Source organism: Somniosus microcephalus, chromosome 12, assembly GCF_052327205.1.
Source record: "Somniosus microcephalus isolate GS21.2 chromosome 12, FLI_Smic_1.0, whole genome shotgun sequence".
NCBI classification, from domain to species: Eukaryota; Metazoa; Chordata; class Chondrichthyes; order Squaliformes; family Somniosidae; genus Somniosus; species Somniosus microcephalus.
In genome coordinates, this window is record NC_140998.1 from 227,274,882 (window position 1) to 227,302,834 (window position 27,953).

At 47.5% G+C, this 27,953-nt stretch overlaps 1 protein-coding gene across 1 annotated transcript in view; it reads right to left on the reverse strand.

Moving 5' to 3' along the window:
* The window catches only part of LOC147110225 (uncharacterized), a 57,779-nt gene that overhangs the window by 28,822 nt on the left and 1,004 nt on the right, over positions 1-27,953 (reverse strand). The window contains exons 2-3 of the mRNA XM_086002500.1: positions 17,585-17,764; positions 14,426-14,514 (exon numbers count right to left, since the gene is read on the reverse strand). Coding sequence (XP_085858626.1) covers positions 14,426-14,514; positions 17,585-17,764 — 269 coding nt within the window. The remainder of the gene's footprint in view (positions 1-14,425; positions 14,515-17,584; positions 17,765-27,953) is intronic.

Here is a 27,953-nt window from a genome sequence, read left to right on the forward strand (position 1 = left end):
ATAATCGACTGGTATTCGGAGTAGCATCAGCTCCGGCGATATGGCAAAGAGCAATGGAACAAGTCCTGCAAGGGATTCCGGGGACTCAGTGTAACTTGGACGACATCCTAGTGACAGGTGAAGATGACAGTGAACACCTTGCCAACCTAGAGCAGGTGCTCACTAGACTAAGAGAACATGGGGTACGAGCCAATCGCCCCAAGTGCGAGTTTTTTAAGAAACAGATATCGTATTGTGGCCACGTGATTGATGAAGAGGGGTTACATAAGTCCCCTGACAAAATTGAAGCGGTGGTTAAGGCTCCAGCGCCTGAAAATGTGTCGCAACTGAGGTCATTCTTCGGATTGGTGAATTACTACCATAAGTTTTTGCCAAATTTGTCCACAATTCTGCACCCACTGAACGCCCTACTACAAACTGTAGTAGCATGGAAATGGAGCGATGAATGTAAGCGGGCCTTTCAGAAGAGTAAAGACCTAATCACTTCAAGAGAAGTATTGGCTCACTACAACCCATCACTACCGATAAGACTGGCGTGTGATGCGTCTCCCTACGGCATTGGAGCGGTACTGTCACATAAATTCCTTGATGGTTCAGAGAGGCCGATAGCTTTTGCGTCACGCTCGTTAACTTCAGCCGAGCGTAACTATGCCCAGATTGACAGAGAGGCACTCAGCCTGGTGTGGGGGGTGAAGAAGTTCAATCACTACCTGCACGGTCAGAAATTTACTCTACTAACTGATCATCAACCTCTTGTCTCCATTTTCAACCCTCAGAAGGGTGTCCCGATAATGACAGCACAACGGCTACAGAGGTGGTCCCTTTTCCTAGGGGCACACCAATATGACATCGAGTACAAAGGAACTAAACAGCATGGGAATGCTGATGGATTGTCGCGCCTACCGTTGCCGACGGTGGAAGAAGCACCTGCAGTGGATCCTGTGGAGATATTCCACTCGACCATAGTCGAATGTCTACCTGTGACAAATGCAAACATAGAAAAGGAAACACGAAATGACCCGACACTCTCCTGGGTCTATGATTTAACGGTGAAGGGATGGCCAGCACATGGCGAACCACTGTTGCCAGCATTCTCGCCGAGAAGAGAGCAGCTGTCAGTGTGCAGAGGAACCTTGATGTGTGGGTCCAGAGTAGTAATTCCACCCAAATTGAAGGATAGATTGCTCAATGAGCTTCATGAGGGTCATCTGGGAGGGGTAAAAATGAAGAACTTAGCCAGAGCGTTTGTGTGGTGGCCGGGAATCGATATAGAAATCGAAGAGATGACCAAGAGCTGTACAGGATGCCAGAAGGTCCAAAACACCCCACCACAAGCCCCTCTACATCCATGGGAGTGGCCCTCATCTCCATGGCAAAGGGTGCACATTGATTTTGCTGGTCCATTTATGGACTCGATGTTTTTAATTGCGGTGGATGCACATTCAAAGTGGCCAGAGGTAATAAAAATGTCCTCAACCACCACAGAAAAAACTATCATAGTCTTACGAACCATATTCGCCAGAAATGGGCTGCCTGAACAGATTTGCTCTGACAATGGACTACAGTTTGTGTCTGAAGAGTTCCGGAGGTTCTTAAAGAACAATGGTGTTAAGCATTACACATCCGCCCCATATCATCCAGCCACCAATGGATTGGCTGAGAGGTTCGTTCAAACATTCAAGAAGGCTATCAAGGCAATGTGTAATGAAGACATACCCCTACAACACAAGGTGGATAACTTCCTGTTTGCCTACCAGAATGCGACACATGCGGTTACCAACCAAACTCCAGCCATGATGTTCTTCAATCGAAGACTACGATGCCGCTTGGATTTGGTTAAGCCAAACATCAGAAGAGATGTGGAGAACAGGCAGTTTCAGAATATGAATGAAAGGCCGACCAGGAGTTTTAAGATAGGTCAACCAGTTTTGGCCCGGGACTACCGCACAGAGAAATGGCAGCCAGGAACGATCTGCACACGGCAAGGACCCCTAATGTATACCGTGGATGTTGGAGAGAACATTGTAAGACGCCATGCTGACCAGATTCTAGAGTCACTGGAAAACGTCAATTCCACACCACGATCCGATACACCTGGTGATGAAACCGAAGTACCAATTGCATCTACCTCAGAATCGGTGATATTGGAAGCAGACGAACCAAACAACGACGTTGATCCCGAATCAACTTTGCCAGAAGAACCTGATACCCCAAAGAGGCGTTATCCAGACAGAATCAGGAAGCCTCCTCAAAGACTGAACTTATAATTGCTTAACTTCAGCTAATGTATCTAGCAACTGTAATTGTAAATATGTTATTTAATTATTAATCGAATGTTATGTACTGTTTAGCTAAAAGGGGAGGAATTGTAGTGTATGTACTTTGCAGAAGGAACTATATTCTGCAGCCCCTGTTTACTGCAGTACCAGTAGTGACCACCCCTGTATATAAGCCTGTGTAGTAACTTTGCATAGTTAGTTCCAGTTTGTCTCCACTCAGTAAAGACCTGTTGTAACCAACTCCTGCAGTCCATGTCTCAATTACACATGGGCATAATAAAGTGACCATAATATGATTGAATTTTATATTAAGTTTGAGAGTGATGTAGTCGAACCTGAAACTAAGGTCCTCAATCTAAACAGAGGAAACTGCAAGGGTATGAGGGACAAGTTGGCCATGGTAGATTGGGAGACTACACTAAAAGGTATGAAGGTGGACATACAATGGCTAACATTCAAGGAAATAATGCATAATTTGCAACAAACATATATTTCTCTAAGGCATAAAAACCCAAAAGGAAAAGTGATCCAACCATGGCTAACAAAAGAAATTAAAGCTAGTATTAAGTCAAAGGAGGAAGCTTATAAAGTTGCCAGAAAAAGCAGCCAGCCTGAGGATTGGGATCTTTTTAGAAATCAGCAATTGGGGACCAAGAAATTGATAAAGAAAGGGAAAATGGAATATGAGCACAAACTAGCGAAAAATATAAAAACGGATTGTAAAAGTTTCTATAGGTATGTGAAAAGGAAAAGACTGGCAAAGATAAATGTAGGTCCTTTACATTCAGAGATGGGAGAATTTATAATGGGGAATGAGGAAATGGCAGAGAAATTAAATGAATACTTTGTTTCTGTCTTCACAGAGGAAAACACAAACATTCTCCCAGAAATATGAGAAAACCAAGGGTGTGGCGAGAATGAGGAACTTAAAGAAATTATTATTAGTAAAAAAACAGTACTAGCAAAATTAATGGGACTAAAAGTCGATAAATCCCAAGGACCTGATGACCTACATCCTAGGGTTTTGAAAGAGGTGGCCATTGGGATAGTGGACGCATTGGTTGTCATCTTCCAAAATTCTATAGATTCTGGAACAGTTCCTGCAGTTTGGAGGATAGCAAATGTAACCCCGCTATTTAAGAAAGGAGGGAGAGAGAAAACGGGGAACTACAGACCTGTTAGCCTCACATCAGTAGTTGGGAAAATGCTGGAATCTATTATAAAGGATGCAATAACTGGGCACTTAGAAACTAATAGTAAGATTGGGCAGAGTCAACATGGATTTATGAAAGGGAAATCCTGTTTGACAAACCTATTGGAGTTCTTGGACGGTGTAACTAGTGGAGTAGACAAAGGGGAACCAGTAGATGTGTATTTGGATTTTCAGAAAGCCTTCGATAAGGTCCCACACAAGAGGTTGGTGAACAAAATTAGGGCACATGGAATTGGGGGTATTATACTAGCATGGATTGAGAATTGGTTAACAGACAGAAAACAAAGAGTAGGGATAAACGGGTCTTTTTCAGGATGGCAGGCTGTGACTAGTGGGGTACCGCAAGGATCGGTGCTTGGGCCCCAGCTATTCACAATCTATATCAATGATTTGGATGAGGAGACTAAATGTAAGATTTCCAAATTTCCTGATGATACAAAGCTAGGTGGCAGTGTCAGTTGCAAAGACGATGTGAAGAGGCTTCAAGGGGATCTCGACAGGCTCAGTGAGTGGGCGAGAACATGGCAAATGGAATATAATGTGGATAAATGTGAAGTTATCCACTTTGGTAGAAAAAACAGAAAGGCAGAGTATTTCCTAAATGCTGAAAGTTTGGGGAATGCAGATGCTCAAAGGGACCTGGGTGTCCTTGTACATGAGTCAGTGAAAGTGAATGTGCAAGTGCAGCAAGCCATTAGGAAGGCAAATGGTATGCTGGCCTTCATTACAAGAGTATTTGAGTACAGGAGTAAAGAAGTCTTACTCCAGTTATATAGGGCCTTGGTGAGACCACACCTGGAGTACTGTGTACAATTTTGGTCTCCTTACCTAAGGAAGGATATACTTGCCATAGAGGAAGTGCAACGAAGGTTCACAAGATTGATTCCTGGGATGGCGGAACTGTCGTATGAGAAGAAATTGAGTAAAGTAGGCCTGTATTCTCTTGAATTCAGAAGAATGAGAGGGGATCTCATTGAAGCATACAAAATTATTACAGGACTTGATAGGGTGGATGCTGGGAGAATGTTTCCCTTGGCTGGGGAGTCTAGAACCAGGGGCCACAGCCTCAGGATAAAGGGTAGACCATTCAGGACTGAGATGAGAAGAAATTTCTTCACACAGAGGGTGGTGAATCTTTGGAATTCTCTACCCCAGAGGGCTGTGGAGGCTCAGTCATTGGGTATATTCAAAACAGAAGTCGATAGATTTCTGACTAGTAAGGGCATCAAGGGATATGGCGATAGGGCCGGTGAATGGAATTGAGGCAGAAGATCAGCCATGATCTCATTGAATGGCGGAGCAGGCTCAAAGGGCCAAATGGCCTACTCCTGCTCCTATTTATTATGTTCTTATGTTCTTAATGAAGGCATCATGACTGCTGCCAGGATACCAGGCATTGACCTGTGTAGGATTCGCAAAATCCAGGAAAATACAGCCTACATTTTAAAACCCCTGAAATGGCCACATTTTTAAGAGCACAAGATGGAGTCGGCAGATCACATGACTCATTTCAGAAGGACATACCACTGCAATACCTTAAAGAAACCTGAGTCACCACCGATTGGAAAATTCCAGACTGACTGCAATTGATATGGTAATAAAGGTAGCAGCAGTAACGAAGTCAAAAACAAAGGACTTGCACTTGAAAAGGTCATGTTAATCGCCAGATAAACGTAAACCCATCACAGAGCATAGACAAGACCCATTATCTGCATCAAACTCAGCGGGACACGGGACATAACCCATCAGTTTGGTTTCGGCCACAATTAAAGTCGTTAAACTAAAGTACCAGCTTTTGTCAAAGTAGCCGGCCCAAAACTTTGACAAAAGAAAACCCCTGATTTGGCGCCAAAGATAAGGGCAAGGAAACGGTATAACTGTTGGGGGAAAATCGACGGGCAGAAGGTACAATCGGAGGCAGAGAACAACGAGAGGTTAAGGTTAAGTTGAACGGTTCGAGTGGAGAGGTCCGATTAGGAGGTTCGATTACGGTTCGAGGAGCACGGAGGTTCTACAAGTTCGAGCAGGAGAGCAGGTTCAGGAGCCCGTCCCAGAAGGAAGATCAATCGGGAATCCCGGAAGCTACAGGAGCACCAAGGTCGAGGACAGTTTTAAAACCCTGGTGAGCATAGAGGCCCAACTCCACCTAGCTGACCTAGTAGAGGGATACTTTAGAGACGGGAGGGTTTTAATATTAAGGGCTTTGTAATCGGGAGTGTTATTTATCCTTCGTTGTACCGCGCGCTTTCCCCACCCCCGTTTTATTATACCGCAGCTAATGAATTGATGTATTTTAAGATAGTCAAAGTAATTCTTGGGTGTTAAATTTTAGTTCCCATTGGGAGGCGTGTTAATGATTTTGTCTGTGTTGTTTCTTTGTTCCCTGTGTTTTTATTCTCCTTATAAATAAAGAAACCATTAATTTTAAAACTTACCTTGTCTCACCTGATCCATTTGTCTTCCGAGTCACAAGTTGGGCCAACACATCAAGGTAGTCTGGCAATAAGTCCAGTGTCTAGAATCAGTGAGGGGGGAGCGCTTCGAAACCGCTCACGAGCAGTGTGAAATCAAGAATCGATCTCGCACACCACAAGCTCGTTAAAAAGACCCCTTACACCTGCATGATTCACTGCCTATGGTCACGCACCAGCTGGACATTGAGGGAGTGAAATCCCTTTCAATTCCGGTACATGGCAGAGTTGACATGTGATGTCCACAAAGTGATGTGCTTGCTGTCAATGGCACCTGATCCATAGAGAAGCCTGCAATCCTCACAAAGCCACGAGCTTGCTCTGCCTGCTTGTCTCTGGCAAGAAAGAATGAAATGTAGATAGCTCTCTTTGAATAGAGAGCCTCAGTGACCTTCCTTACGCAACGGTATACAGCAAACTGCAATATGGTGCAAATATCTCCAGCTCCAGCCTGGAGGGAGCCAGAGGCATTAAAGTTCATCAACACGGTCACCTACACAGCCAGTGGCAACACAGTCATTGCCCTGCTCTGAGGTTGGAGTTGTGGCTGTGGCAGGTGGCAGATTTCAGTGAGGTCGTCCTTACTGAAGCGCAGGCGTCTCACACATTGTTCCTCAATGAGGTTCAGGTAGTAGGATTGCTCCCTGAACACCCTGGGTGAATATGGCCACCTGCTGAGAAAGGGCGTTGGCTGGAGCAATACACTCCAAAATGGCACCGCTGGCGCTAAATCAGCGTTTTATGCTGTTTGACATTATGATCTGCCTGCTCTGCATACTTCTGGCGGACGTTCATTGCACGCGCGCTAACGCCTGCACCAATATGACATACCGTGTGATTCGCCCGAAAGTGTGTGCGCATGCATTGCGGATGTCATTTTGGTGCTCTAAGGGCACTCGTAGCGCCCAAACAACGGGCACTAATAGCCCAATTTCTCACCCTTTAACTCTCTCTGTGCTCCATATGGGCACCTTTCATTCTGCGTCATTTCAAGCAATATATTAATACACTGTTACAGAGAGGAAAGTCATACTGATTTCCACCCTGGAAGAACAATCTTTCTTCAAAGCATCAGAGCTAAAACAGCAATCCACAATTTCTATCTACTTAATTCCATCAACTCTAGGATAATAACTATTCTCCCTCATTCATTTGGCCACCAGTTATGATGGTCACGCAATCTTCTCCAGCATCAGTTACAAATTTTCATTGCCTTTAGTGTCAGCAGCCTGTGGGTCATCATCCTCAGAGTAAAATGACTCATGGCATTCTCCCTTTAAAAAGTAATTCGATAAGCATTGTGTGATCTTCCTGCTCTGCTACACAATGGACTGGCAATTCTTCCACATGATTATTGTGGCTGTCCACACTGGTGGTGACAACTTAATACCTGGGAAATCCTGAATTTTAGGCATTCTTAAAAGAACTACAACAGTATTCATCCAGAATGGCAACAGACCATTATCAGTATCTGGACTCAAACTGAGAGGCAACTTGTGGATTGTACTTCAAAGGAGATAACTGCTAATTCAGGGAAAGGAATGCTGTAGCCCAGAGGCCTTTGCCTGAAAATGTTCTTCAAATTCAAACTCGTCCTCTCTTCATCTTCCTCCTATTCCAAAAAGATGAAGAGATCTACCCAGAGGTCAGGAAAGTAACATCTGGTCCTGGGTGAATCAGTCACAGGCAAACATATAATTATCTCAGGTGATATCAAAACTGTCTGGACTCTACTATAACCAAAGTTTCCTACATTACCAGTGGCTTCACCTAAAAAAAAAGTACTTCATTGGCTGTAAAGCTCTTTGGGACATCCTGCGGTCATGAAAGGCACCATATAAATGCAAGTCTTTTTTTTGTAGTTGATGCCAACACTGCAACCTATGCCCTGGGGCATTGCTACAGCAGGAGGAGGGGCAATAGTCTTTTTGCCATCATCATAGAATTCTCTCAAACGCTGAGGGAACAGCACTGGAAGCAAGGAGATTGCTGCTTATCCCATTTGTTGAACATTCCTGGGAGCACTGTTTTCTTATATTCAATTCCCTTGGAGCTGCAGGTTTGTTTCTGTGTAGTAATGGAACCCAAAGTACCTGTAGCTGAGCGGATCAGGTTTGGACATCATTTTAACCAGAATTGTCTTCCTGTGAACAAGCGCCCATGTGCTCAGTCTCAAGCAGGCTCCTCCACTTACAGTGGGAAGGTTTTGCAGTCAGCACCACTTCCTCTTGTTGGGTTTCAGGATCAACCACAATTAACTGCTGTGCTAAGGCTGATCAGATTATCTGGACAGTAGCCAAAGAGCTCTGGTCACTTGGTGCTGCCAAACAGGTTGCTGAAGGGAGTCAATTGAGACCAAAGTGACCAGCATAAGCCCGAGGACACTGACACTGAGTTGCGGAGTATAAGATGGGTTAAAGTGGCATTGATGCTTTGTAATAACAAAAGCTCATCAATTTTGCACATCTTGAAATCTTTCACTGCAAGGCAGTTCCCAAACTGTAACACAATACTGGACTTTGTCTGATGCAAGAAACAAAAAAAGGGGAAGAAAAATTACTTCCAATGGCAGGAGGCAAAGAATGAAGGGCATGACCCAGAAGCAGGCCTTGTGTAGAAGGAAACCAAGGCCACTTTTTCCGTTGTCTGCATATGCTCTATTAAAGGAATTGGGCTCGTCTCCTTTCCTCTCCTCACTGGTGATGGGATTTTTGTCAGTATGTGAGGCTGAATAAATGAGGAATACACGTACACAGACAGAAAAAAAATAGGGCTTTAATCTGTAAACTTTTCCCTACGTTGAAAGATACTCAAGCAACGTACAGTCTGTTCTTAGCTCAAACTTACTTCATTCAAATGATCTGATATTTCACATATTTTAACATTAAATTACCATTTTTCTATGTTATTTAAATCACTTATTTCAAATAACTGAATAACTGAAATTGTTTGCACAAAATATGCAACTTTGAATTATCAGGAGTAGGCTGCATATATCTACAGCTTTTGATTAGGGTCATTTTGATGATTATGCACTCCCGGCACAGAGCCTCGCCTGCTGGCAATGCCTAAAGGGAATTCACGTGGGCACACCATACGATTTTCCATCCATAATTGCAATGAATAGAAAATTGTGGGGAGTGCGCATACAAATTCCCATCGTAAGCACACATTCATAAAATTTAATGGGCCATAATTTGCAACCCCTATGGGTGCGTACAAGATGTGTAAATGCCCGTAGGGGCCGCGCAAGTTCCGGGTTTAGGCATGCGCTGCACATGTGCTAAAACCCGGAACTTGCGATCTGTCAAGAATTTTCTTGACAGGTCATCCGCATCCGCGGATGGGGTATGACGTAATAAAACTCACTACGCACTTGGTTCGAGTATAAAGCAAGGCTTTAATCAACTTGTTTCAAAACATGGAGGTCTAGTTATCTTTCACTAGTTCCTGTTTACACAATGTCCTGGGCAAGCTGGGCCCACGCCCGAGTATTTATACTCTTTGGACAGCGCCACCAGCTGGCCGTCCAGTGTTATTTCATGAGTCTTTCTTCATGGATCATAAGATTCATAACAGGGTATTTGCCCAACTTCTGCCCACTGAATGCCCATGAAATTCTTACACCTGGTAAAACCAGGCGTAAGGCCTGCTTTTACCAGTGTTAAGAGTTTAAAAAAACAGAAAAATAACATTTTATCAATCATTTATACATTAAAAAATTTGTTAAATATGGTAAGTTTATTTTTAGCCCCTTTAAAACATGTAAATTTATTTTCAAAAAATTAAATTTTTGTTTTTAATATTTAATTAAATGCCATTTTAAATGTGATTTTTAATTTTATTTATTTGATGTCTGGGTGTATTTTTTGGGATATTCCCATTCATATTTACAGGGTTTCCGTACATACCCGATAAGAATGAATGGGGATTCCCTTCGGTCATTCGTTGGTCTAGCCCACGTGATCCCAGGGGCGCTCACGAACCGCCTGCACCCCTGGGATACGTGGGCCTCTAACTGCAGGTACCCAGAGAAGTTCGGGACTGCGAATCTCCGTACCTCCCGGACCACCAGGTAGGCGCGGATTTTATTTGCGGATCAGAGGTATTTCCTCGTGGGAAGCCTCCGACCACAAATTCAGGGCCAATGTAACTCTTTGGAACTTTTACCTATAAGGCCTGGAAATGGTTTTGTTTTAATTTAGGTTACTTTATTGATGAAAGGTCAGATTTATTTTACAAAGATTAACTCCCAGAGATACACAGACTCTTTAGAATGTTGATTAGGAAGTTTCCTAAGTGGGACACGAGAGAGACCAGCTATCACAGATATATTGTTTACTTTTACATGTTAATTTAGCTTAAAGATGGGGATCATTAGGTTTGGTTCTGAGCAATTGCTACCATTATGAGAGGTTGGGTTTTAATTCGAATGCCCAGAATTTCCTGGGAAAATAACGACGAGTTCACGATGCACACTGTTATTACTCCTTTTGAAAACCCAGAAGTTTGTGGCGAGGAAGGATGCCGTGAGTTGTGAATCGCCACAAATTGCTGGACGATTTGCGCCAATCCACTATTACACTCACAAAAACAGGAGCTCATCGTCAACCTCCCCGTGAGTGTCAAGAAATTGCTAGATTTGCACCGTAAATGCACACTAAACTCACCGCAGAAAGCTATGGCTGGTATTTAACAATGTAAGGACGTTGTTAATGGGGTGATTTATGGTCCTGACATGCCACTCAACCTTGGAGACCCTGAAAGGGAACAACTGAAACTGTGAAGTCGCACCACTGCAGGTAGGAAATTATTCCTAGAGGTTTTTTTAAAATTTAAAATGTAATTTTTTTTTTCTTATTTTGCTTTCTGTCTCTTTTATCTCTCTCCCTTAGTCCAACCTTTGCCTCTCTTTATTTCTCTTTCTGTATCTAATTTACTTTAATTCACCCTTTTCCATCACTCGCATTGTTTCTTTCTTTGTCCTTAAATTTAATTGGTTAAGGAGGTAAACTATTGGTCCCATCATTCACCAAAGGCTCAGATGCCCCATTTCCCTCATCATCAATTCGCACTTCCAGCATTTTGTGGATCAAAAATAATTGGAGCTGAATGGTGAGGAAAAAAATACAAATCACGGCGCACGCAGCGAGATGCCCCAATCCAGTAAATTCTGGGCCAATATGCCTGGCAGGGGTTTAAATAATGAGTCATACAGGTGCTGCACAGTTCCGCACCAAGGAGGTCGCTTTTCATTCAAGGAGGTAACTTTGATTGGCAAGTCAGCAGGCTAATCCTCAACATACGTAGTGAAGGGAGCGGGGTCGAAGGGCAGTTTTTGTTTTTCTCACTCTTTCTCTGAAGAGACAATCCGAGATAGTGTGATTTAGTCATAAACACACACACAGGCTCAAGGTGGCAGTGAACCCATATGCCTGTAGTCTAAAGAGATTATCAGTTAAAGAAAGAACTTGCATTAATATAGCGCCTTTTACAGCCTCAGGATATCCTAAAGCACTTCACAGCCAGAAGTACTTTTTGAAGTGCAGTTGCTGTTGTAATATAAGGAAACACAGCAGCCAACTTGTGCACAGTAAGGCCCCACAAACGCCAATCAGAGAAACGAACGGATAATCTATTTATTATTGGTGTTTGTTGAGGGATAAATGTTGGCGAGGATACTGGGATAACATCCCTGCTCTTCTTTGAATAGTCCCATGGGATATTTTACATTCACCTGAGAGGGCAGACAGGCCCTCAGTTTAAAATCTCATCCAAAAGACAACTCTCTGGAGTGGGGCAGTTTAGGGACAGTTAGTTTATAAGTGAAGTCTGTATAGAATAGTGGCAGAGTCTCATATAGAAACATAGAAACATAGAAGATAGGAGCAGGAGTAGGCCATTCGGCCCCTCGAGCCTGCTCCACCATTCAATGCGATCATGGCTGATCATCCAAGTTCAGTACCCGGTCCCTGCTTTCACCCCATACCCCTTGATCCCTTTAGCCTTAAGAAATATATCCAACTCCTTCTTCAATATATTTAATGAATTGGCCGCTACTGCCTTCTGTGGTAGAGAATTCCACAGGTTCACCACTCTCTGGGTGAAGAAATTCCTCCTCATTTCTGTCCTAAAAGGCTTACCCCTTATCCTTAGACTGTGACCCCTGGTTCTGGACTACCCGACCATCGGGAACATCCTCCCTGCATCTAGTCTGTCTAGTCCTGCCAGAATTTTATAAGTTTCAATGAGATCCCTCACATTCTTCTAAACTCCAGCGAGTACAAGCCCAATCGTCCCAATCTCTCCTCATACGTAATTCCTGCCATCCCAGGTATCAGCCTGGTGAATCTTCGCTGAACTCCTTCCATGGCAAGAATATCCTTCCTCAGATAAGGCGACCAAAACTGCACACAATACTCAAGGTGTGGTCTCACCAAGGCCCTGTATAACTGCAGCAAGACATCCTTGTTCCTGTACTCAAACCCTCTCGCTATGAAGGCCAACATACCATTTCCCTTCTTAACCGCCTGCTGCACCTGCATGCTTACCTTCAGCGACTGGTGCACAAGGACACCCAGGTCTCGTTGCACTTCCCCTTCTCCCAATCTATTGCCATTCAGATAATAATCTGCCTTCCTGTTTTTGCCACCAAAGTAGATAACCTCATATTTATCCACGTTATATTGTATCTGCCATGCTCCTGCCCAATCACCCAACCTGTCCAAATCATCCTGTAGTTTCTCGGCATCCTCCTCACAGCACACACGACCACCCAGCTTTGTGTCGTCTGCAAATTTGGAGATATTACATCTAGTTCCCTTGTCTAGATCATTAATATATATTGTGAATAGCTGGGGTCCAAGGACCGATCTCTGCGGTACCCCACTAGTCACTGCCTGCCACTCGGAAAAAGACCCGTTTATTCCAACTCTTTGCTTTCTATCTGCCAACCAGTTCTCTATCCAAGTCAATACCTTGCCCCCAATCCCATGTGCCTTAACTTTACATGCTAATCTCTTATGTGGGACCTTATCAAAAGTCTTCTGAAAGTCCAAATACACCACATCCACTGGTTCTCCCTTATCTGTTTTACTAGTTACATCCTCAAAAAATTCCAGTAGATTAGTCAAGCACGATTTACCTTTTGTATTTCCATGTTGACTTTGTCCGATCCTGTCACTGTTTTCCAAGTGCTCTGCTATTACATCTTTTATAATGGACTCTAGCATTTTCCCCACTACCGATGTCAGGCTTACTGGTCTGTAATTCCCTGTTTTCTCTCTACCACCTTTTTTGAATAGTGGGGTAACATTAGCTACCCTCCAATCCATGGGTACTGTTCCAGATTCCATCGAATGTTGGAAGATGATCAGCAATGCATCTATTATTTCTAAGGCCACTTCCTTAAGTACCCTAGGATGTAAATTATCAGGCCCTGGGGATTTATCTGCCTTCAATCCCATCAATTTCCCTAACACCATTTCCCTACAAATACTGATTTCTTTCAGTTCCTCCCTCTCATTAGACCCTATGTTCCCCGACATCTCTGGGAGGTTATTTGTGTCCTCCTTTGTGAAGACAGAACCAAAATATGTATTTAATTGGTCTGCCATTTCTTTGTTCCCCATTATAAATTCCCCTGATTCTGACTGCAAGGGACCTACGCTTAACTTCACCAATCTTTTTCTCTTCACATATCTATAAAAGCTTTTACAGTCAGTTTTTATGTTCCCTGAAAGCTTACTCTCATATTCTATTTTCCCTTTCTTAATGAATCCCTTTGTCCTCCTTTGTTGAATCCTAAACTGCTCCCAATCCTCTGGATTACTGCTTTTTCTGGCCAATTTATATGTCCTCTCCTTGGATCTTATGCTATCCCTAATTTCCCTCGTTAGCCACGGTTGAGTCACCTTTTTTGTTTTATTTTTATGCCAAACTGGGATGAACAAATTCTGTAGTTCATCCATGCGGTCTTTGAATGTTTGCCAGTGCCTATCCACCGTTAACCCTTTGAGTGACATTCCCCAATCAATCCTACCCAACTCGCGCCTCAGACCATCATATTTTAATGTTATGCAGAATGATTAGATTTAATACAGTGATGTTCTATGATGACCTGACAAAAAGCAATTGCATGTTGAGATTGGTTCTGAAAGTTTATCCTAAGCATGCAGTGCACCATCTAGAAACTTGAGCAAGAACAAAGAATCTCGCAATAACAGCATATGAAGCCGGGAATGAGACTTTCTGTCCTCTGGGGTAAGTGTCAAATTGCATCATTCTATATCTAATGTAGGGGAGCACCTACATGTGATGTTTAGGATCTGTTATTTTTATCCCACGTCACACATATACACATGCACACACATCAAAACAAAATTATTAAGTTACATTTTTAAATTGTCTTTTTACAATGTAATCACAATTTTTTGCCTACACATTAAAAAAGTGACCACTACCTTCAGGTTCATATTGTTTTGCTTGTATTCCTCTTCACTGTCAGATGTCATACACAGAAGAAGATTCAGTATGAAACTTTTTCCTTTTCCTGTTAAACAAAATAATTGATTTAGAATGTTTAATGAAGCGGTTTACATATCTAACAGGCAGTGTCATCTATGCACTAACATATCTAACCATGCCTTTGATGTTTACTACACTCACAACCAACAAGACATTCCAATAAGAAATGGATTAACGGCTGTTCTACTGTTACTCATGGTAAGCAAATAGAATCGCAAGAAACATTGGCCTAGAAATTGGGTTCTGGCGTAGGCAGGGCTTTAGCGCCGGAAGTTAGTGCCGGCGCTAAGTCCCCCTGCGCGCGCCAAAAATTCAGTAGTGCCGCGCCCAAACGGCTGCCGGCGCTACTGAAGGGTCTTTGCGGCAGTACATCGGCGCTAACTGCCGTTTCGCGCCGCAATTCCGGCACTGCGGCACCCGATGCGGTGCGGCAGGCTGGGGACGTGCAGGCCTCCTCCTCCCGTTAAGGAGGAGCTGCCTGCACCCGGCCGCGGCCCACGCAAATCAGCTTAAAAATGAGCCCGGCAGCTCGGACAAGTGCCGGGCTTGCATCTGTTCCGGGGGGGGGGCGGGGGAGAAGTCCAGGGAGGGAGCTGCGGGCAGGCGGCCGGCGGGAAAGTGGCCGGCCGCCGCGGGGCCTTTAATGCGCCGGCGCAAACTGGAGTAAGGCACCTCTGACAGAACGTTGTTTGCGGCTGCCACGGGCGAGGCGGCCGCAACTCAATTTCGGAGTTCGGGCGGGTTACCACGGCAACCGGGACGCTGCGCACACCGATGACGTCATCGGTGCCGGCGCAGTGCTACCGGTGCAACGCCGATTTAGGGCCCCAGGGAATTTCTAAACTGGCCATAACTCTGGCGCTAGTCCCTCTAGCACCTCAAAAGCGGCGCTAAGGCAACTGAATTTCTAGGCCATTATTTCAGTACCGTGGGAGGGAATGAAAAAAAAAAGATTATTACATAAAGAAATTTTGAAAGAACAGAGAGTGTGTCTAAGGCTAGAAAAGTGCCTAAAGCTGTGAGCCCAGTTCTGCAAACACACCCCATTATCCCACCCCACCCTATCCCCAGCCACTCCTCCCATCCCAGGAAGACCAAAAGCCACAGTCCCTGACTACCTGCTCAAACACTACAGCAAACTCCAATAAAAACAGAAAATGCTGGAAATACTCAGCAGGTCAGGCAGCATCTGTAGAGCGAGAAACAGAGTTAACGTTTCAGGTCGATGACCCTTCGTCAGAACTGGAAAAAGTTGCAGATGTAACAGGTTTTTAACAAGTGTAGGGGCAGGGAGAGGGGAAGGGGAGGAAAGACAAAAGGGAAGGTCTGTGATAGGATGGAAGGCAGGAGAGATTAAGAGACAAAAGGGATGATGGTGCAAGGCAAAAGGAGAAGGTAATGGGACAAGTTAAGAAACAAAAGATGACTCTAGATGAAGTGTAAATGGCACTGGCAGAATCATCAACAGCTGCCATGTGAGAGAAGAAAATAAAATGATAGGGGCAGAGGTTATGGTCTGAAATTGTTGAACTCGATGTTGAGTCCAGAAGGCTGTAAAGTGCCTAATTGAAAGATGAGGTGCTGTTCTTCGAGCTTACGTTGAGCTTCATTGGAACAGTGTAAGAGGCCCAGGATGGAGAGGTCAGAGTGGGAGTGGAGCGGAGAATTAAAAGTGACAGGCGACCAGAAGCTCGGGGTCACCCAATCTGCGTTTGGTCTCCCTAATGTAGAGGAGACTGCATTGTGAGCAGTGAATACAGTATACTAAATTGCTAGAAGTACAAGTAAATCGCTGTTTCACCTGGAAGGAGTGTTTGGGGCCCTGGACAGTGGGAAGGGAGGAGGTAAAAGGGCATGTGTTGCATCTCCTGTGCTTGCCTGTGAAGGTGCCAGGCGAAGGGGAAGGGGTGTTGGGGGTGATAGAGGAGTGGACCAGGGTGTCGCGGAGGGAGCGGTCCCTTCGGAATGCTGAAAGGGGAAGTGAGGGGAAGATGTGTTTGGTGGTGGGATCACACTGGAGGTGGCGGAAATGGCGGAGGATGATCCGTTGAATGTGGAGTCTGTTGGGGTGAAAGGTGAGGACAAGGGGAACCCTATTGTGGTTCCGGGAGGGAGGGGAAAGGGTGAGAGCAGAAGTGCGGGAAATGAAACGGACACGGTCAAGGTCCGTGTCAACCACAGTAGAGGGGAATCCTTGGTTGAGGAAAAGGAAGACATGTCGGAAGCACTCATATGGAAGGTGGCATCATCAGAGCAGATGCGGCGGAGACAGAGAAACTGGGAGAATGGAATAGAGTCCTTACAGCAAACTCCAAACTACCTTTATGCCAGCCTCGCCTATCGATCACAGTGACCATTCTCCAACTGCCAAAAAGAGTCCTCGTGTCTGCTAATACATAGTGCTATCTTAATTTCACCCAACCGTCTATATGCTGAGTAACATTCGTTTGTGACTTTCGGAGTGCCCTGTGATCTTCTGGGCAAAATCTTCTTTGACCCCACATCACCAACCATGTCTCGCACACAGCAGGAGGCTTATCAGAAAATCACAGATGCACTGATGGCATGATGTCTCGGGGAATGTAACCTTATATATATCATGGTTAACCTAGATTGGTAAAATGTGAATGTAATGGAATGCTACATGTATTTTTATGTTGACCAGATGTGTAAACGTTGCAAATAATATTAATTTCCCTGTCATGAGAAGTTTTTGGGCCATTTCTCTTTTCCATATATATATATTTATATACATCCAACTCCATTTGGAGATTAAATAAATTAAAGCGAATGGAAGGAAAGAAAGAAACAAACAAACAACTTGCATTTCGACAGCACCTTTCATAACCTCAAGAAGTTCCAAAGCGCTTTACAGCCAATGAAGTATTTTTGAACTGTATGTACAAGTTCCTTATTTTCTCAATTTCAAGTTTGTTTTGTAACAATCCTTGCTTTATTTTAAGATTTATTTTGCCAAATAATTTCAACATTTTAGATTTTGCACTACATGCATATTCCTTTATCACAAAATACTGGTTGTTTCAGGTGTAAAAGATACTGAGAACATTTGAACATTTGATTTGAATTTTATTTACCATTTTGTGACAGCATGGAAATCTTAGTACGTTTTTCTTCAAATTCCTTAATAAGGCAGTTGATGTTCCCTATAGTATATCTGATGCCAAGCCAATCCACTGTTTCGCTTGATAGGACTTTCACTTTATCTTCAAGTTCATTACAAACAGTTTTCAGAATATGCTGTGCAAAATCCACCTCTACAAAAAAAGGTGAACATAGATTTGAACGGATCCAATCTTATTCCACGTCCTCCTAAACTCACACATAATATTAAAAGTTAATGATCACCACAATCTGCAAAAGATTTAAGCAATTAAGAGCTGATTTTGCAGTCCAGTCGAGGTAGCCAACTGCACAGTGGTGGGACAATGAACACCTAGGGGGTGATTTTGCCAATGGAGAGCTTTTGGAGGCGGGACTCCCACTTCTCGGGTTACAGTCCCGCCTCCATCAACTTCTGGCCAACCCACGCTATTTCCCTTGATTGACCAGCGGGCTTAGCCGGTCAATTAAGGGAAAGCCGGTTGCAGATTTTGACAGATGAATTGTCATCGTTTGACAGCTCTGTGATGCTGTCAAACACTGACATTCCCTGTAGTTTGATGAGGTCTTGAATTCAAGACCTCATCAAACCTCTTTCTTTTGCAAAAATGAGATGGTTGTTGCATTGGAGAATGCAACGGCCATCTGTCATCTCTACCGTGGAGGTGCGAGACTCTCCGCATACCCACCGACTGAAGCCTGCAGGAAGAAACAAAGGTAAGTACACTTTTTCTAACACTTGCCACTTACCTCAGATACTCACCTCTCCACACTTGCACCCATCACTTACCTTCACAACACACTTTTGCAGATCCACTACTCGCCTCAGTGACCCTGGCGGGTTTGGAGCCTTCGGGAAGCCCGCACTTGTGTGGGCAAAACGGTGATAAGCCTATTTTCTGCCTGTTAACTACCTGTTAACAGGCAGTTAAGTGGCTGTAATCCCTTCCCGCCTCCAAGGAGACGGGACCCGGCACGGGACGGCTACCCACCTCCTGGCAACATGGCTTGGAGGCGGGTTGGGCACCCACCCCCAAATTCTGCCATTTTCCCGGCAATCCCGCCTCCATACCCGCCTCCCCAGGGCTGGCAAGATCGCGCTCCTAATCCCTGTTTCAAGCCTGAGGAATTGAATGACACAGCTCAACATTACAACAACAACAGCAACTTGTATTTATATAGCGCCTTTAACATACTAAAATGTCCCAAGGCACTGCACAGGAGTATTTTAAGACAAAAAATTTGACACGATCCACATAAGGATAAATTAGGGCAGGTGACCAAAAGTTTCATCAAAGAGGTAGGTTTTAAGAAGCATCTTAAAGGAGGAAAGAGAGGTAGCGAGGCAGACAGGTTTAGGCAGGGAATTCCAGAGCTTAGGGCCAAAGCAACAGAAGGCACGGCCACCAAAGGTTGAGCCATTATAATCAGGGATGCTCAAGAGGGCAGAATTAGAGGAGCAAAGATATCTCGGGGGTTGTGGGGCTGAAGGAGATTACAGAGATAGGGAGGGGCGAGGCCATGGAGGGATTTGAAAACAAGGACGAGAATTTTGAAATTGAGGCGCTGCTTAACCGGGAGCCAATGTATGTCAGCGAGCATAGGGGTGATGGGCGAATGGGACTTGGTGCAAGTTAGAACACAGGCAGACAAGTTTTGGATGACCTCAAGTTTACGTAGGGTGGAATGTGGGAGGCCAGCCAGGAGTGCGTTGGAATAGTCAAGTCTAGAGGTAACAAAGGCATGGATGAGGGTTTCAGCAGCAGATGAGCTGAGGCAAGGGCGGAGAGGGACGGTGTTATGACAGTCTTTGCTATGCTGCGGATATCTGGTCGGAAGCTCATTTCAGGGTCAAATATGACACCAAGGTTGCGAACAGTGTGGTTCAGCCTCAGACAGATGTTTAGGGAGAGGGATGGAATCAGTGCCTAGGGAACGGAGTTTGTGGCGGGGACCAAAAACAATGGCTTCGGTTTTCCCAATACTTAATTGGAGAACTGGATGTCGGACAAGCAGTCTGACAATTCAGACACCGTGGCGGGGTCGAGAGAAGTGGTAGTGAGGTAGAGCTGGGTGTCGTCAGCGTACATGTGGAAACTGACACTGTGTTTTTGGATGATATCGCCAAGGGGCAACATGTAGATGAGAAATAGGAGGGGGCCAAGCATCGATCCTTGGGGGACACCAGAGGTAACGATGCGGGAGCGGGAAGAGAAGCCGTTGCAGGTGATTCACTGGTTACGATTAGATAGATAAGAATGGAACCAGGCGAGTGCAGTCCCACCCAGCTGGACGACGGTGGAGAGGCATTGGAGAAGGATGAAGTAGTCAACTGTGTCAAAGGCTGCAGACAAGCCAAGAAGGATGAGGAGGGATAGTTTACCTTTGTCACAGTCACAAAGGATGTCATTTGTGATTTTGATGAGAGCCGTTTCGGCACTGTGGCAAGGGCGGAAACCTGATTGGAGGGATTCAAACATGGAATTGCGGGAAAGATGGGCACGGATTTGGGAGGCAACAACACGTTCAAGGACTTTGGTGAGGAAAGGGAGGTTGGAGATGGGGCGGTAGTTTGCAAGGATGGAGGGATCAAGGTTTGGTTCTTTGAGGAGAGGGGTAATGACAACAGATTTGAGGGAGAGGGGGACAGTACCTGAGGAGAGAGAACCGTTAACAATATCAGCTAACATGGGAGCCAGAAAAGGAAGTTGGGTGGTCAGCAGTTTGGTGGGAATAGGGTCGAGGGAGCAGGAAATGGGTCTCATGGACAAGATGAGCACGGAGAGGTCATGAGGGGAGATCGGAGAGAAACTAGAGATAGATGTGAGTTCAGGGCTAGGGCAGGGGGGGAACCTTAGAGGAAGTTTGGCCCGGTGGGCTAGGGGAAGGAAGGGAAGTGGCAGAGGCAGCTGAATGGATGGTCTCAATCTTAGAGACAAGAGAGAAGTCTATGAGCTCCTCACATTTGTTATCGGAAGTGAGGGTGAAGGAGACAGGAGAGAGGGGTTTAAGAAGACAGTTAGCAGTAGAGAATAGGAGCCGGGGTTTATCTTTGCATTCCAGAATGATTCTGGAATAGTGAGGAATTTTGGCAGACGAGAGCAGGACCCGATAATGCGTTATGTGGTCCAGCCAGATCTGGTGGTGAATGGCTAAACCAGTTGTCCGCCATATCTGTTCAAGTCTGCATCCCTCGGATTTAAGGGAGCGAAGATGAGCGCCGTACCAGGGGAAACGGCCAGGGTGAGAGAGGGTAATTAGATGGGACTAGGGCACCAAAGATAGTGGTGAGGGTGTGGTTGAGCAGATCGGTAGCTGCAGAAATGTCATGGTGAATGGCGGGCCAGAGGCTGGACAGTTGGGATTTCATAAATGCAGTTGAAAGAGAGTTAGGAGAGAGTTTTTTTCAGGGGCGGACACAGAAGGAAGTAGGGTTGGGGGGGTGGGTGGAAGGGGCATGTGGGTGGAGGGCTATATGAAGAAATGGTCAGAGATGGCCTTATTGGCGATTGACATGATGGGAGTAGTGAGGCCATGAGAGATAGCAAGATTGAGGGGGTGGCCGTGAATATGGGTTGGGGAGTTTACATGGAGGGAGCGATTAAGGGAGGTTTGGAGGCTAGTGAACGCAGAGGAGAGAGAGCATGACGAATTGAGATGGAGGTTGAAATCACCGAGGATGAGAAGTCGTTCGGTGCAGAGGCTGAGGGAGGAGAACAGCGAAGATATCTCAGTAATAAAACATTTTTGGTACTTGGGTAGAGAACAAGAATTTTAAATGAGAGGTGGGAGGGCTGGAATAAGGTGAAATGCTCAAAGGAAGAGAAGCTGCCAGAGGAATAGGGAGACCAAGGTGTGATTTGGTAATGAGAGCCACACCGCCACCACAACGGTCTGAGCGGGGCAAGTGGTGGAAGGTATAGCCAGGCGGGGAAGCTTCATTTAAGGGCAAGGTGTCATCACCCCTCAACCAAGTTTCTGTCAGGGCCATGATGTCGATGCAATGATCCACGATAAGCTCATGGATGGCAAGGGGCCTTGTTTGCAAGTGAACGGACATTCTGGAGGGAGATGCAGAGAGGGTCGGTGATGGCTGCCCCACTGCCAGCATCCACAGGGTCAGCGCTGGGGGGGGGATGAGTTGGATGGGAAGGAGATTGGCAAGATTTGCCCCCTGTGGGCGCGCTGGGCGGAAGGTCGGCGAGAGAGTAGGATGGGACAGTTGTGATTGCTGCTCGTAAGGCGGCAGCGATGAGTGCCTCGATGGGCCCTTCGTAGGATGCCAAGAGAGGCACAGAGGGAAGCTGTAGGCTTATCTAAGAGGCAGCGAAGCCGAGAACGGTGGCAGGAGAGTAGGATGGTCGAAGAGTAATGAAGGATTGGGGTAGCGATTTGGGAGGGCAGTATATCCGAGAGAGGAGAGATGAAAGGAGGCATGCCGACAGGAGAGAGCGGTCAGGGAGGGATCGAGAGAAAAGGAAAGTAGGGGGAAAAAGTGGAATGGCTCGGGTGCGGAGCGGTAGCCAAAGTGCACACACGAATGGACATGGGAAAAGCTCAGGTCACATAGGCCTGTTTAAATGTAATAATTAATGGAATACATATTTCCTGGTAGCAGGGAATAGGTTGGAGACAATAGTAGGGAAGCCAGGGTCAGAGTCAGAGGTCCCAAGGAAGGACAAAGCCAACGTAAGCAGGATGGGGCCGGTATGGAACATCGATGAACCGCTGTCCAATGCAGGCGAGTGAAGTCCAGAAGCTATTTGAAGGGTAGAGAGTTCGAGGTTGGAGGTAGTTGCTGTAGGAATGAGAGTCGGTAGCGGTGCAGAAAGATGATGGCGAAATTGATGCAAGTTGGAGGTCACCGTAGATCAAAGCGGTGGAAAATAGGTAAAATCACAAGGCAGCGACCAGCAAAGCTGAAAACCGGTAAAACGAGTCACTGGACAGCAAGTGGAGCTGCTACCTACAAGCCAGCAGCGTTGAAAAACGAGTAGAACCAGTTCAGCAGACACATAGCCGGAAGTTTAAAGGTAAAAATCTTTTTACCTTTTCAGCGATAGAGACACGGCAAGTGTAATCCAATGTAGAAATGTAGTGTAATCCAATGTAGAAATGTAGTGTAATCCAATGTAGTTCAAAGCAGAAACATAGCGTGAGCCAATGGAAATTCTACCTCTTGTATTTTAATGCAGCCAAGTGTGAGGTATTGAGATTTGCATGTAAGAATGGCAGAGTGTCATATTTCAAGATTTTTGAACATCTTCCGCAAACAGGATTTGGAAAAAAACACTTGTATTTAAGGGTGCATTTTAAAGCAAAATGTATTCACGTGTTTAAAAAAGGCACTGAGATGAAAGTTGATTAAAATGCTAATGAGCTAGGTTTTGAAATTGTAAATATTTTCTGCCCCTTGCTGTTTCTTAGTTCCACCCAAACCGATTCTACTTCTTGATTTTCAGAGCTAAGATCCTTTCTCTCTACTGTCTTTATCCTATCCTTTATTATCAGGGCTACCCCGCCTCCTTTTCCATTTTGCCTATCCCTTCTAAAAGATATGTATCCTAGAATATTTAGTTCCCAACCTTGGCCACTTTACAACCACGTCTCCGTTATGGCTATTAGATCAAACCTGTTCATTTCTATCTGCGCGATTAATTCATCTATTTTGTTGCGAATGCTTCACACATTCAGATATAGTGGCCTAGAAATTCAGTTCGGACGCTATTGCGGCGCTAAAGTCGGGCGCTCGTCAAATTTAGCGCCCGCCGGAAAGTGCAGGCGAGCTCGCCGAAATTCAGTAGATTTGGCCAACTTTTTGGCCGAGCGCTGCAAAAGGCGTTGGAACCCTGTGTTCAGGCGCTAATCCGGCGATGCAGCCTAATAACGCCGATTCCGGGCGCAGCGCAGGTGCGATCATGTGGTGAGTGTCAGCAGACACCCTGACGCCGGCCAGCTCTTAAAGGGGGAAGGGTCAACTTTGACTGCAGCCACGCCCTGCATGCTGTAGCCCTGCAACTAGGCCTCAGGACTGGTTGTGTGGCATATCAACGCCTGGAGGTCATGGAGAGGGCCCGTGAAAGAGCCGAGCGCTTCTCTGAGCATGCGCTGGGTGTGCTCCTTCATGGGGTGCGCAAAAGAAGACGGGTCGTTTGCCCGGCTAGTGGCAGGAAGGCTCCCAGGAGCCAGTTCAGGGAGGCGTGGACCAAAATTGCCCGGAGGGTCTCCTCCAACTCAGATGTTCCCAGGAGTGCGGACCAGTGCCGCAAGAAATACAACGACCTATGTCGGCTGGTCAAGGTGAGTACCCTTTCCAATGTCCCCCTCATCCTTGCATGTGCACCTCCCATTAGGGCCAAAGGGACATCCAAGGTCTAATGCCCAGCCCTGCTGCCGCTGCAATGGCACTTGCATGTTAATCAAGAGCTCTTTCTGCACTTACCACACTGTGCAAGCTATTCCACCATGGGAGGCCTCACACACAGCTACGGGGCACCACACTGTACTTACTATTCCACCATGGGAGGCCTCACACACAGCTACAGGGCACCACACTGTGCAAGCTATTCCACCATGGGAGGCCTCACACACAGCTACAGGGCACAACACTGTGCAAGCTATTCCACCATGGGAGGCCTCACACACAGCAACGGGGCACCACACTGTACTTACTATTCCACCATGGGAGGCCTCACACACAGCAACGGGGCACCACACTGTACTTACTATTCCACCATGGGAGGCCTCACACACAGCTACAGGGCACCACACTGTGCAAGCTATTCCACCATGGGAGGCCTCACACACAGCTGCAGGGCACCACACTGTGCAAGCTATTCCACCATGGGAGGCCTCACACACAGCAACGGGGCACCACACTGTACTTACTATTCCACCATGGGAGGCCTCACACACAGCAACGGGGCACCACACTGTACTTACTATTCCACCATGGGAGGCCTCACACACAGCTACAGGGCACCACACTGTGCAAGCTATTCCACCATGGCAGGCCTCACACACAGCAACGGGGCACCACACTGTACTTAGACGCCCTCCTTTCTCTTGCAGGCCAAGCTGGCGAGGAACGCCAGGAGCCTCCGTGTCACTGGTGGAGGCCCTCGCGATTTCCAGGAGCTAACGCCTCTGGAAGAGAGGGTGGCCCGACTGCTGCGGCACCCGGTGATTGGGCCTGTGGCGATCGGCGACGCCGACCCTATACTGGAGCCCACTGGTAAGGACAGGACCAGCTGCACCTCTATCCTTGCCCTCGCGCATCAGATCTACATCCTTCCCCACTGGCCGATAAATGCGCATAATGCACCAGTGCGGCCTCCCTCGCTGTCGGCCTGTCCTCACTCTAAAGCTACACTTGTGCCTTCCTGCTTTCAGCTGGTGAGGAGGAGGTGCTCCCTGAAGCCCACACAGCCAGGCCCTCGGAGGAGGAGGACGTCGAGGAGCAGCAGGAAGGCGCCACCTCGGGGGAACCCTCCTCCGCTCCAGGAGATGCCAATGAAGGGGAGACGTCTGGCGTGCCGGAGAGCCAGGGGGAGGCGGGGGACGGGAGCCCCGAACCTGGTCCCAGTGGCATGGACGCCCGCGGCAAGGCTCCGGCGGCACGCGACCCTTCTGCCCAGAGGGGGGAGGCGGTGGAGGGGAGGGCAGAACCTGGTGACAGTGGCGTGGCCGCACGCGGCAGCGCTCCGGCGGCACGCCAGCCTTCTGGCCAGAGGGTGGAGGCGCCCTCCAGTCCGGACTCAGACGTCGCCCAGGAGGTGCGCCTCCTGGACGAGATGTCGGCGGCGTCGGAGCGCCGCCACGTGGAAATCATGGAGGTGCTGGCACAGATGCCTCAGGCAATCGAAAGCCTCGCTCAAAGTGTGGTGGCTTTCGGCCAAGCCCAGGCCAGGGGCCTAGAGCTTTTCGCTGCAGCGCACGCCAGGGGGGTGGAGCTCCTTGTGGCAGCGCATGAGAGGGGGGTCGACCAACTCGAGGCAGCGCAGCACGCCAGTCGCCAGCTGAGAGGTGCTGTGCAGACAATGGGACTGCAGATGCGGGGACATGCCGGCGCAGTTGGGGCACTGACTTCTGCGACCCTCGCACTGGCGCGGAGGCGTCGCCAGGCCAGCCGCCGCCCTGCTGCCGCACACCGGTCTGGCGACCAACAGTTTGGCGCGCTTGCTCCCCGGCCAGGCCGCCCGAGTGCACGTGTGTCTGGCGACCAGCGCGCGCCTGGCATCACCCACCTTGTCCCCATTGGTGCAGGCGAGCCTGCCACTCCCCCAGCCAGGGTGCAAGGAGCTACTGCAGCCACTGAAGAGGGCCACCCACAGCTGCAGCAGCCACCAGCCGGCCCCTCCCGGGCCCGCCCTCGTGTAGGCCGACCCCCAAGGGCATCTGGCGAGACGCCTTGTCGCCCTGAGGATCCTTCCCCCAGCCTCGGCACAGCCTCACGGCCCAGCTTGAGGCGCAGCAGCAGGACGGGCCGGGGCAAAAGACGCCTGTCGACAGACTCGCCCTCTCGCCACACCCAATAGAGTGTGTTGAGCGAGGGTTTGGGTGATGCGGAGGCTTCTGTTCTGGGGGGCATTATGTGTTTTTGTTTTATGGGGGTCTTTGTGTTGTTGCGGGGGCTTGTTTTTGTTAGGCCAGTGACGAGGCCATTTGGATGCTGATGTTATGTTAGTCCTCCCCAGGTTTTGGGAGTGACAGAAGTTTGTTACTGTTTTTTGGGGGTCTTCTCTGTTTTGCTCTTCCATGTGGGAAGGGCCCTGAGGTTTTCAAATAAAGATGTTTATTTATTCACCATGTGCAGGTGTCATGTTTCAAGTGGTTGTTGGGTTAACCAGCTGAGGGCTTGCGAAGCGGCTGCGTCCAGTGGGCCAGGCCATTCCCTGACAGGGGGCCTAGAAGTGTCGAGCAATAAGCCCCCGGCGGACGGCCCTTGGACCTTGTCGCTCCCTCCTGGCCTGGTGCTGCTCCTCCTCAGGGTCCTCCTGCTCGTCCTCCTGAGGTGGTGGGGCAATGTCAGGTGGCAGTGCCTGAGTCCTGCGGATAGCCAGGTTGTGGAGCATGCAGCAGACCACGACGAACTGGGAGACTCTATCCGGCGAATACTGAAGAGACCCGGCCGAACGATCCAGGCAACGGAACCGTTGCTTGAGGACGCCTATCGTTTGCTCTATTAGGTTCCTTGTGGCTTGATGGCTTTCGTTGTATGCCAGCTCCGCTGGGGTCCTGGGCGCGCGGAGCGGGGTCATGAGCCATGTGCACAAAGGGTGCCCTTGTCCCCGAGAAGCCATCCCCTTGGTTGAGGCTGTGCCTGGAACATGTCAGCCACAGTAGTCTGTCGCAGGATAAAGGCATCGTGGATGCTTCCTGGGAAGCGGGCATTGACAGCTAGGATGCGCTGCCTGTGGTCACACACCAGCTGCACATTTAGGGAATGGTAGCCCTTCCGGTTGCGGTATTGCTCGGCATTGTGGATAGGTGCCCGCATAGCCACATGCGTGCAGTCAATGGCGCCCTGCACCATGGGGAAGGCCGCGATCCTGGCAAATCCGAATGCACGCTGCTCCTGCTTGTGTTGGGTCATGGGGAAGGAGATGAATTGGTGCCTCCTCGCAAAAAGTGCTTCGGTGACCTGTCGGATGCAGCGATGCGTGGCGAACTGGGAGATGGTCGCGATGTCCCCAGCAGCGGCTTGGAAGGAGCCGCTTGCATAAAAGCTGAGAGCCACCGTGACCTTCACTTCCACCGAGAGAGACGCCCTGGACATGAGCTGTGGCTGCAAATCTGCATGAAGCAGCTGGCAGATCTCTTCAACCACCTCCCTTCTGAAGCGCAGCCTCTTAACAAAATGCGCCGCAGTCATGGTGAGATATGAGACCTGCTCCCGGTATTGCCTGACTGGGTAAGGCCTACGTTGGCGACGCCTAATGGCCCCTCTGCGTCTAGGCATGCCTGGGCCTGTCTCAAAGCGTCTGCCAGCCCTTCGCACAAAATGTAGGAAATGAGGGTTGGCCCCCCATGCAGCCCCCATTACAAAGTTCCAAACAGCAAAATCACAAGGATGCAAATGTCAAAGCACTGGCTAGAAGCCAAAAATACCTCTCCTATGGTGTCCGAAATCAGTAATCTCTGTGCCTTGCTCTCTGTGCAGAAATCCAAACCAGTCAAGTCATTGCAGCGAAATGCCTAGCTTTTATGGGTGAGTGGATGTGCCCTTTAATTAGCACTCCCCGAATCCCACAGGGCCTCTGTTGAGTTCCATTTCACAGTTCTTAGCAGCGCCACGCCAACATCGGCCGGGCGCCACTGAATTTCCGGTTTGGGGCGCACAAA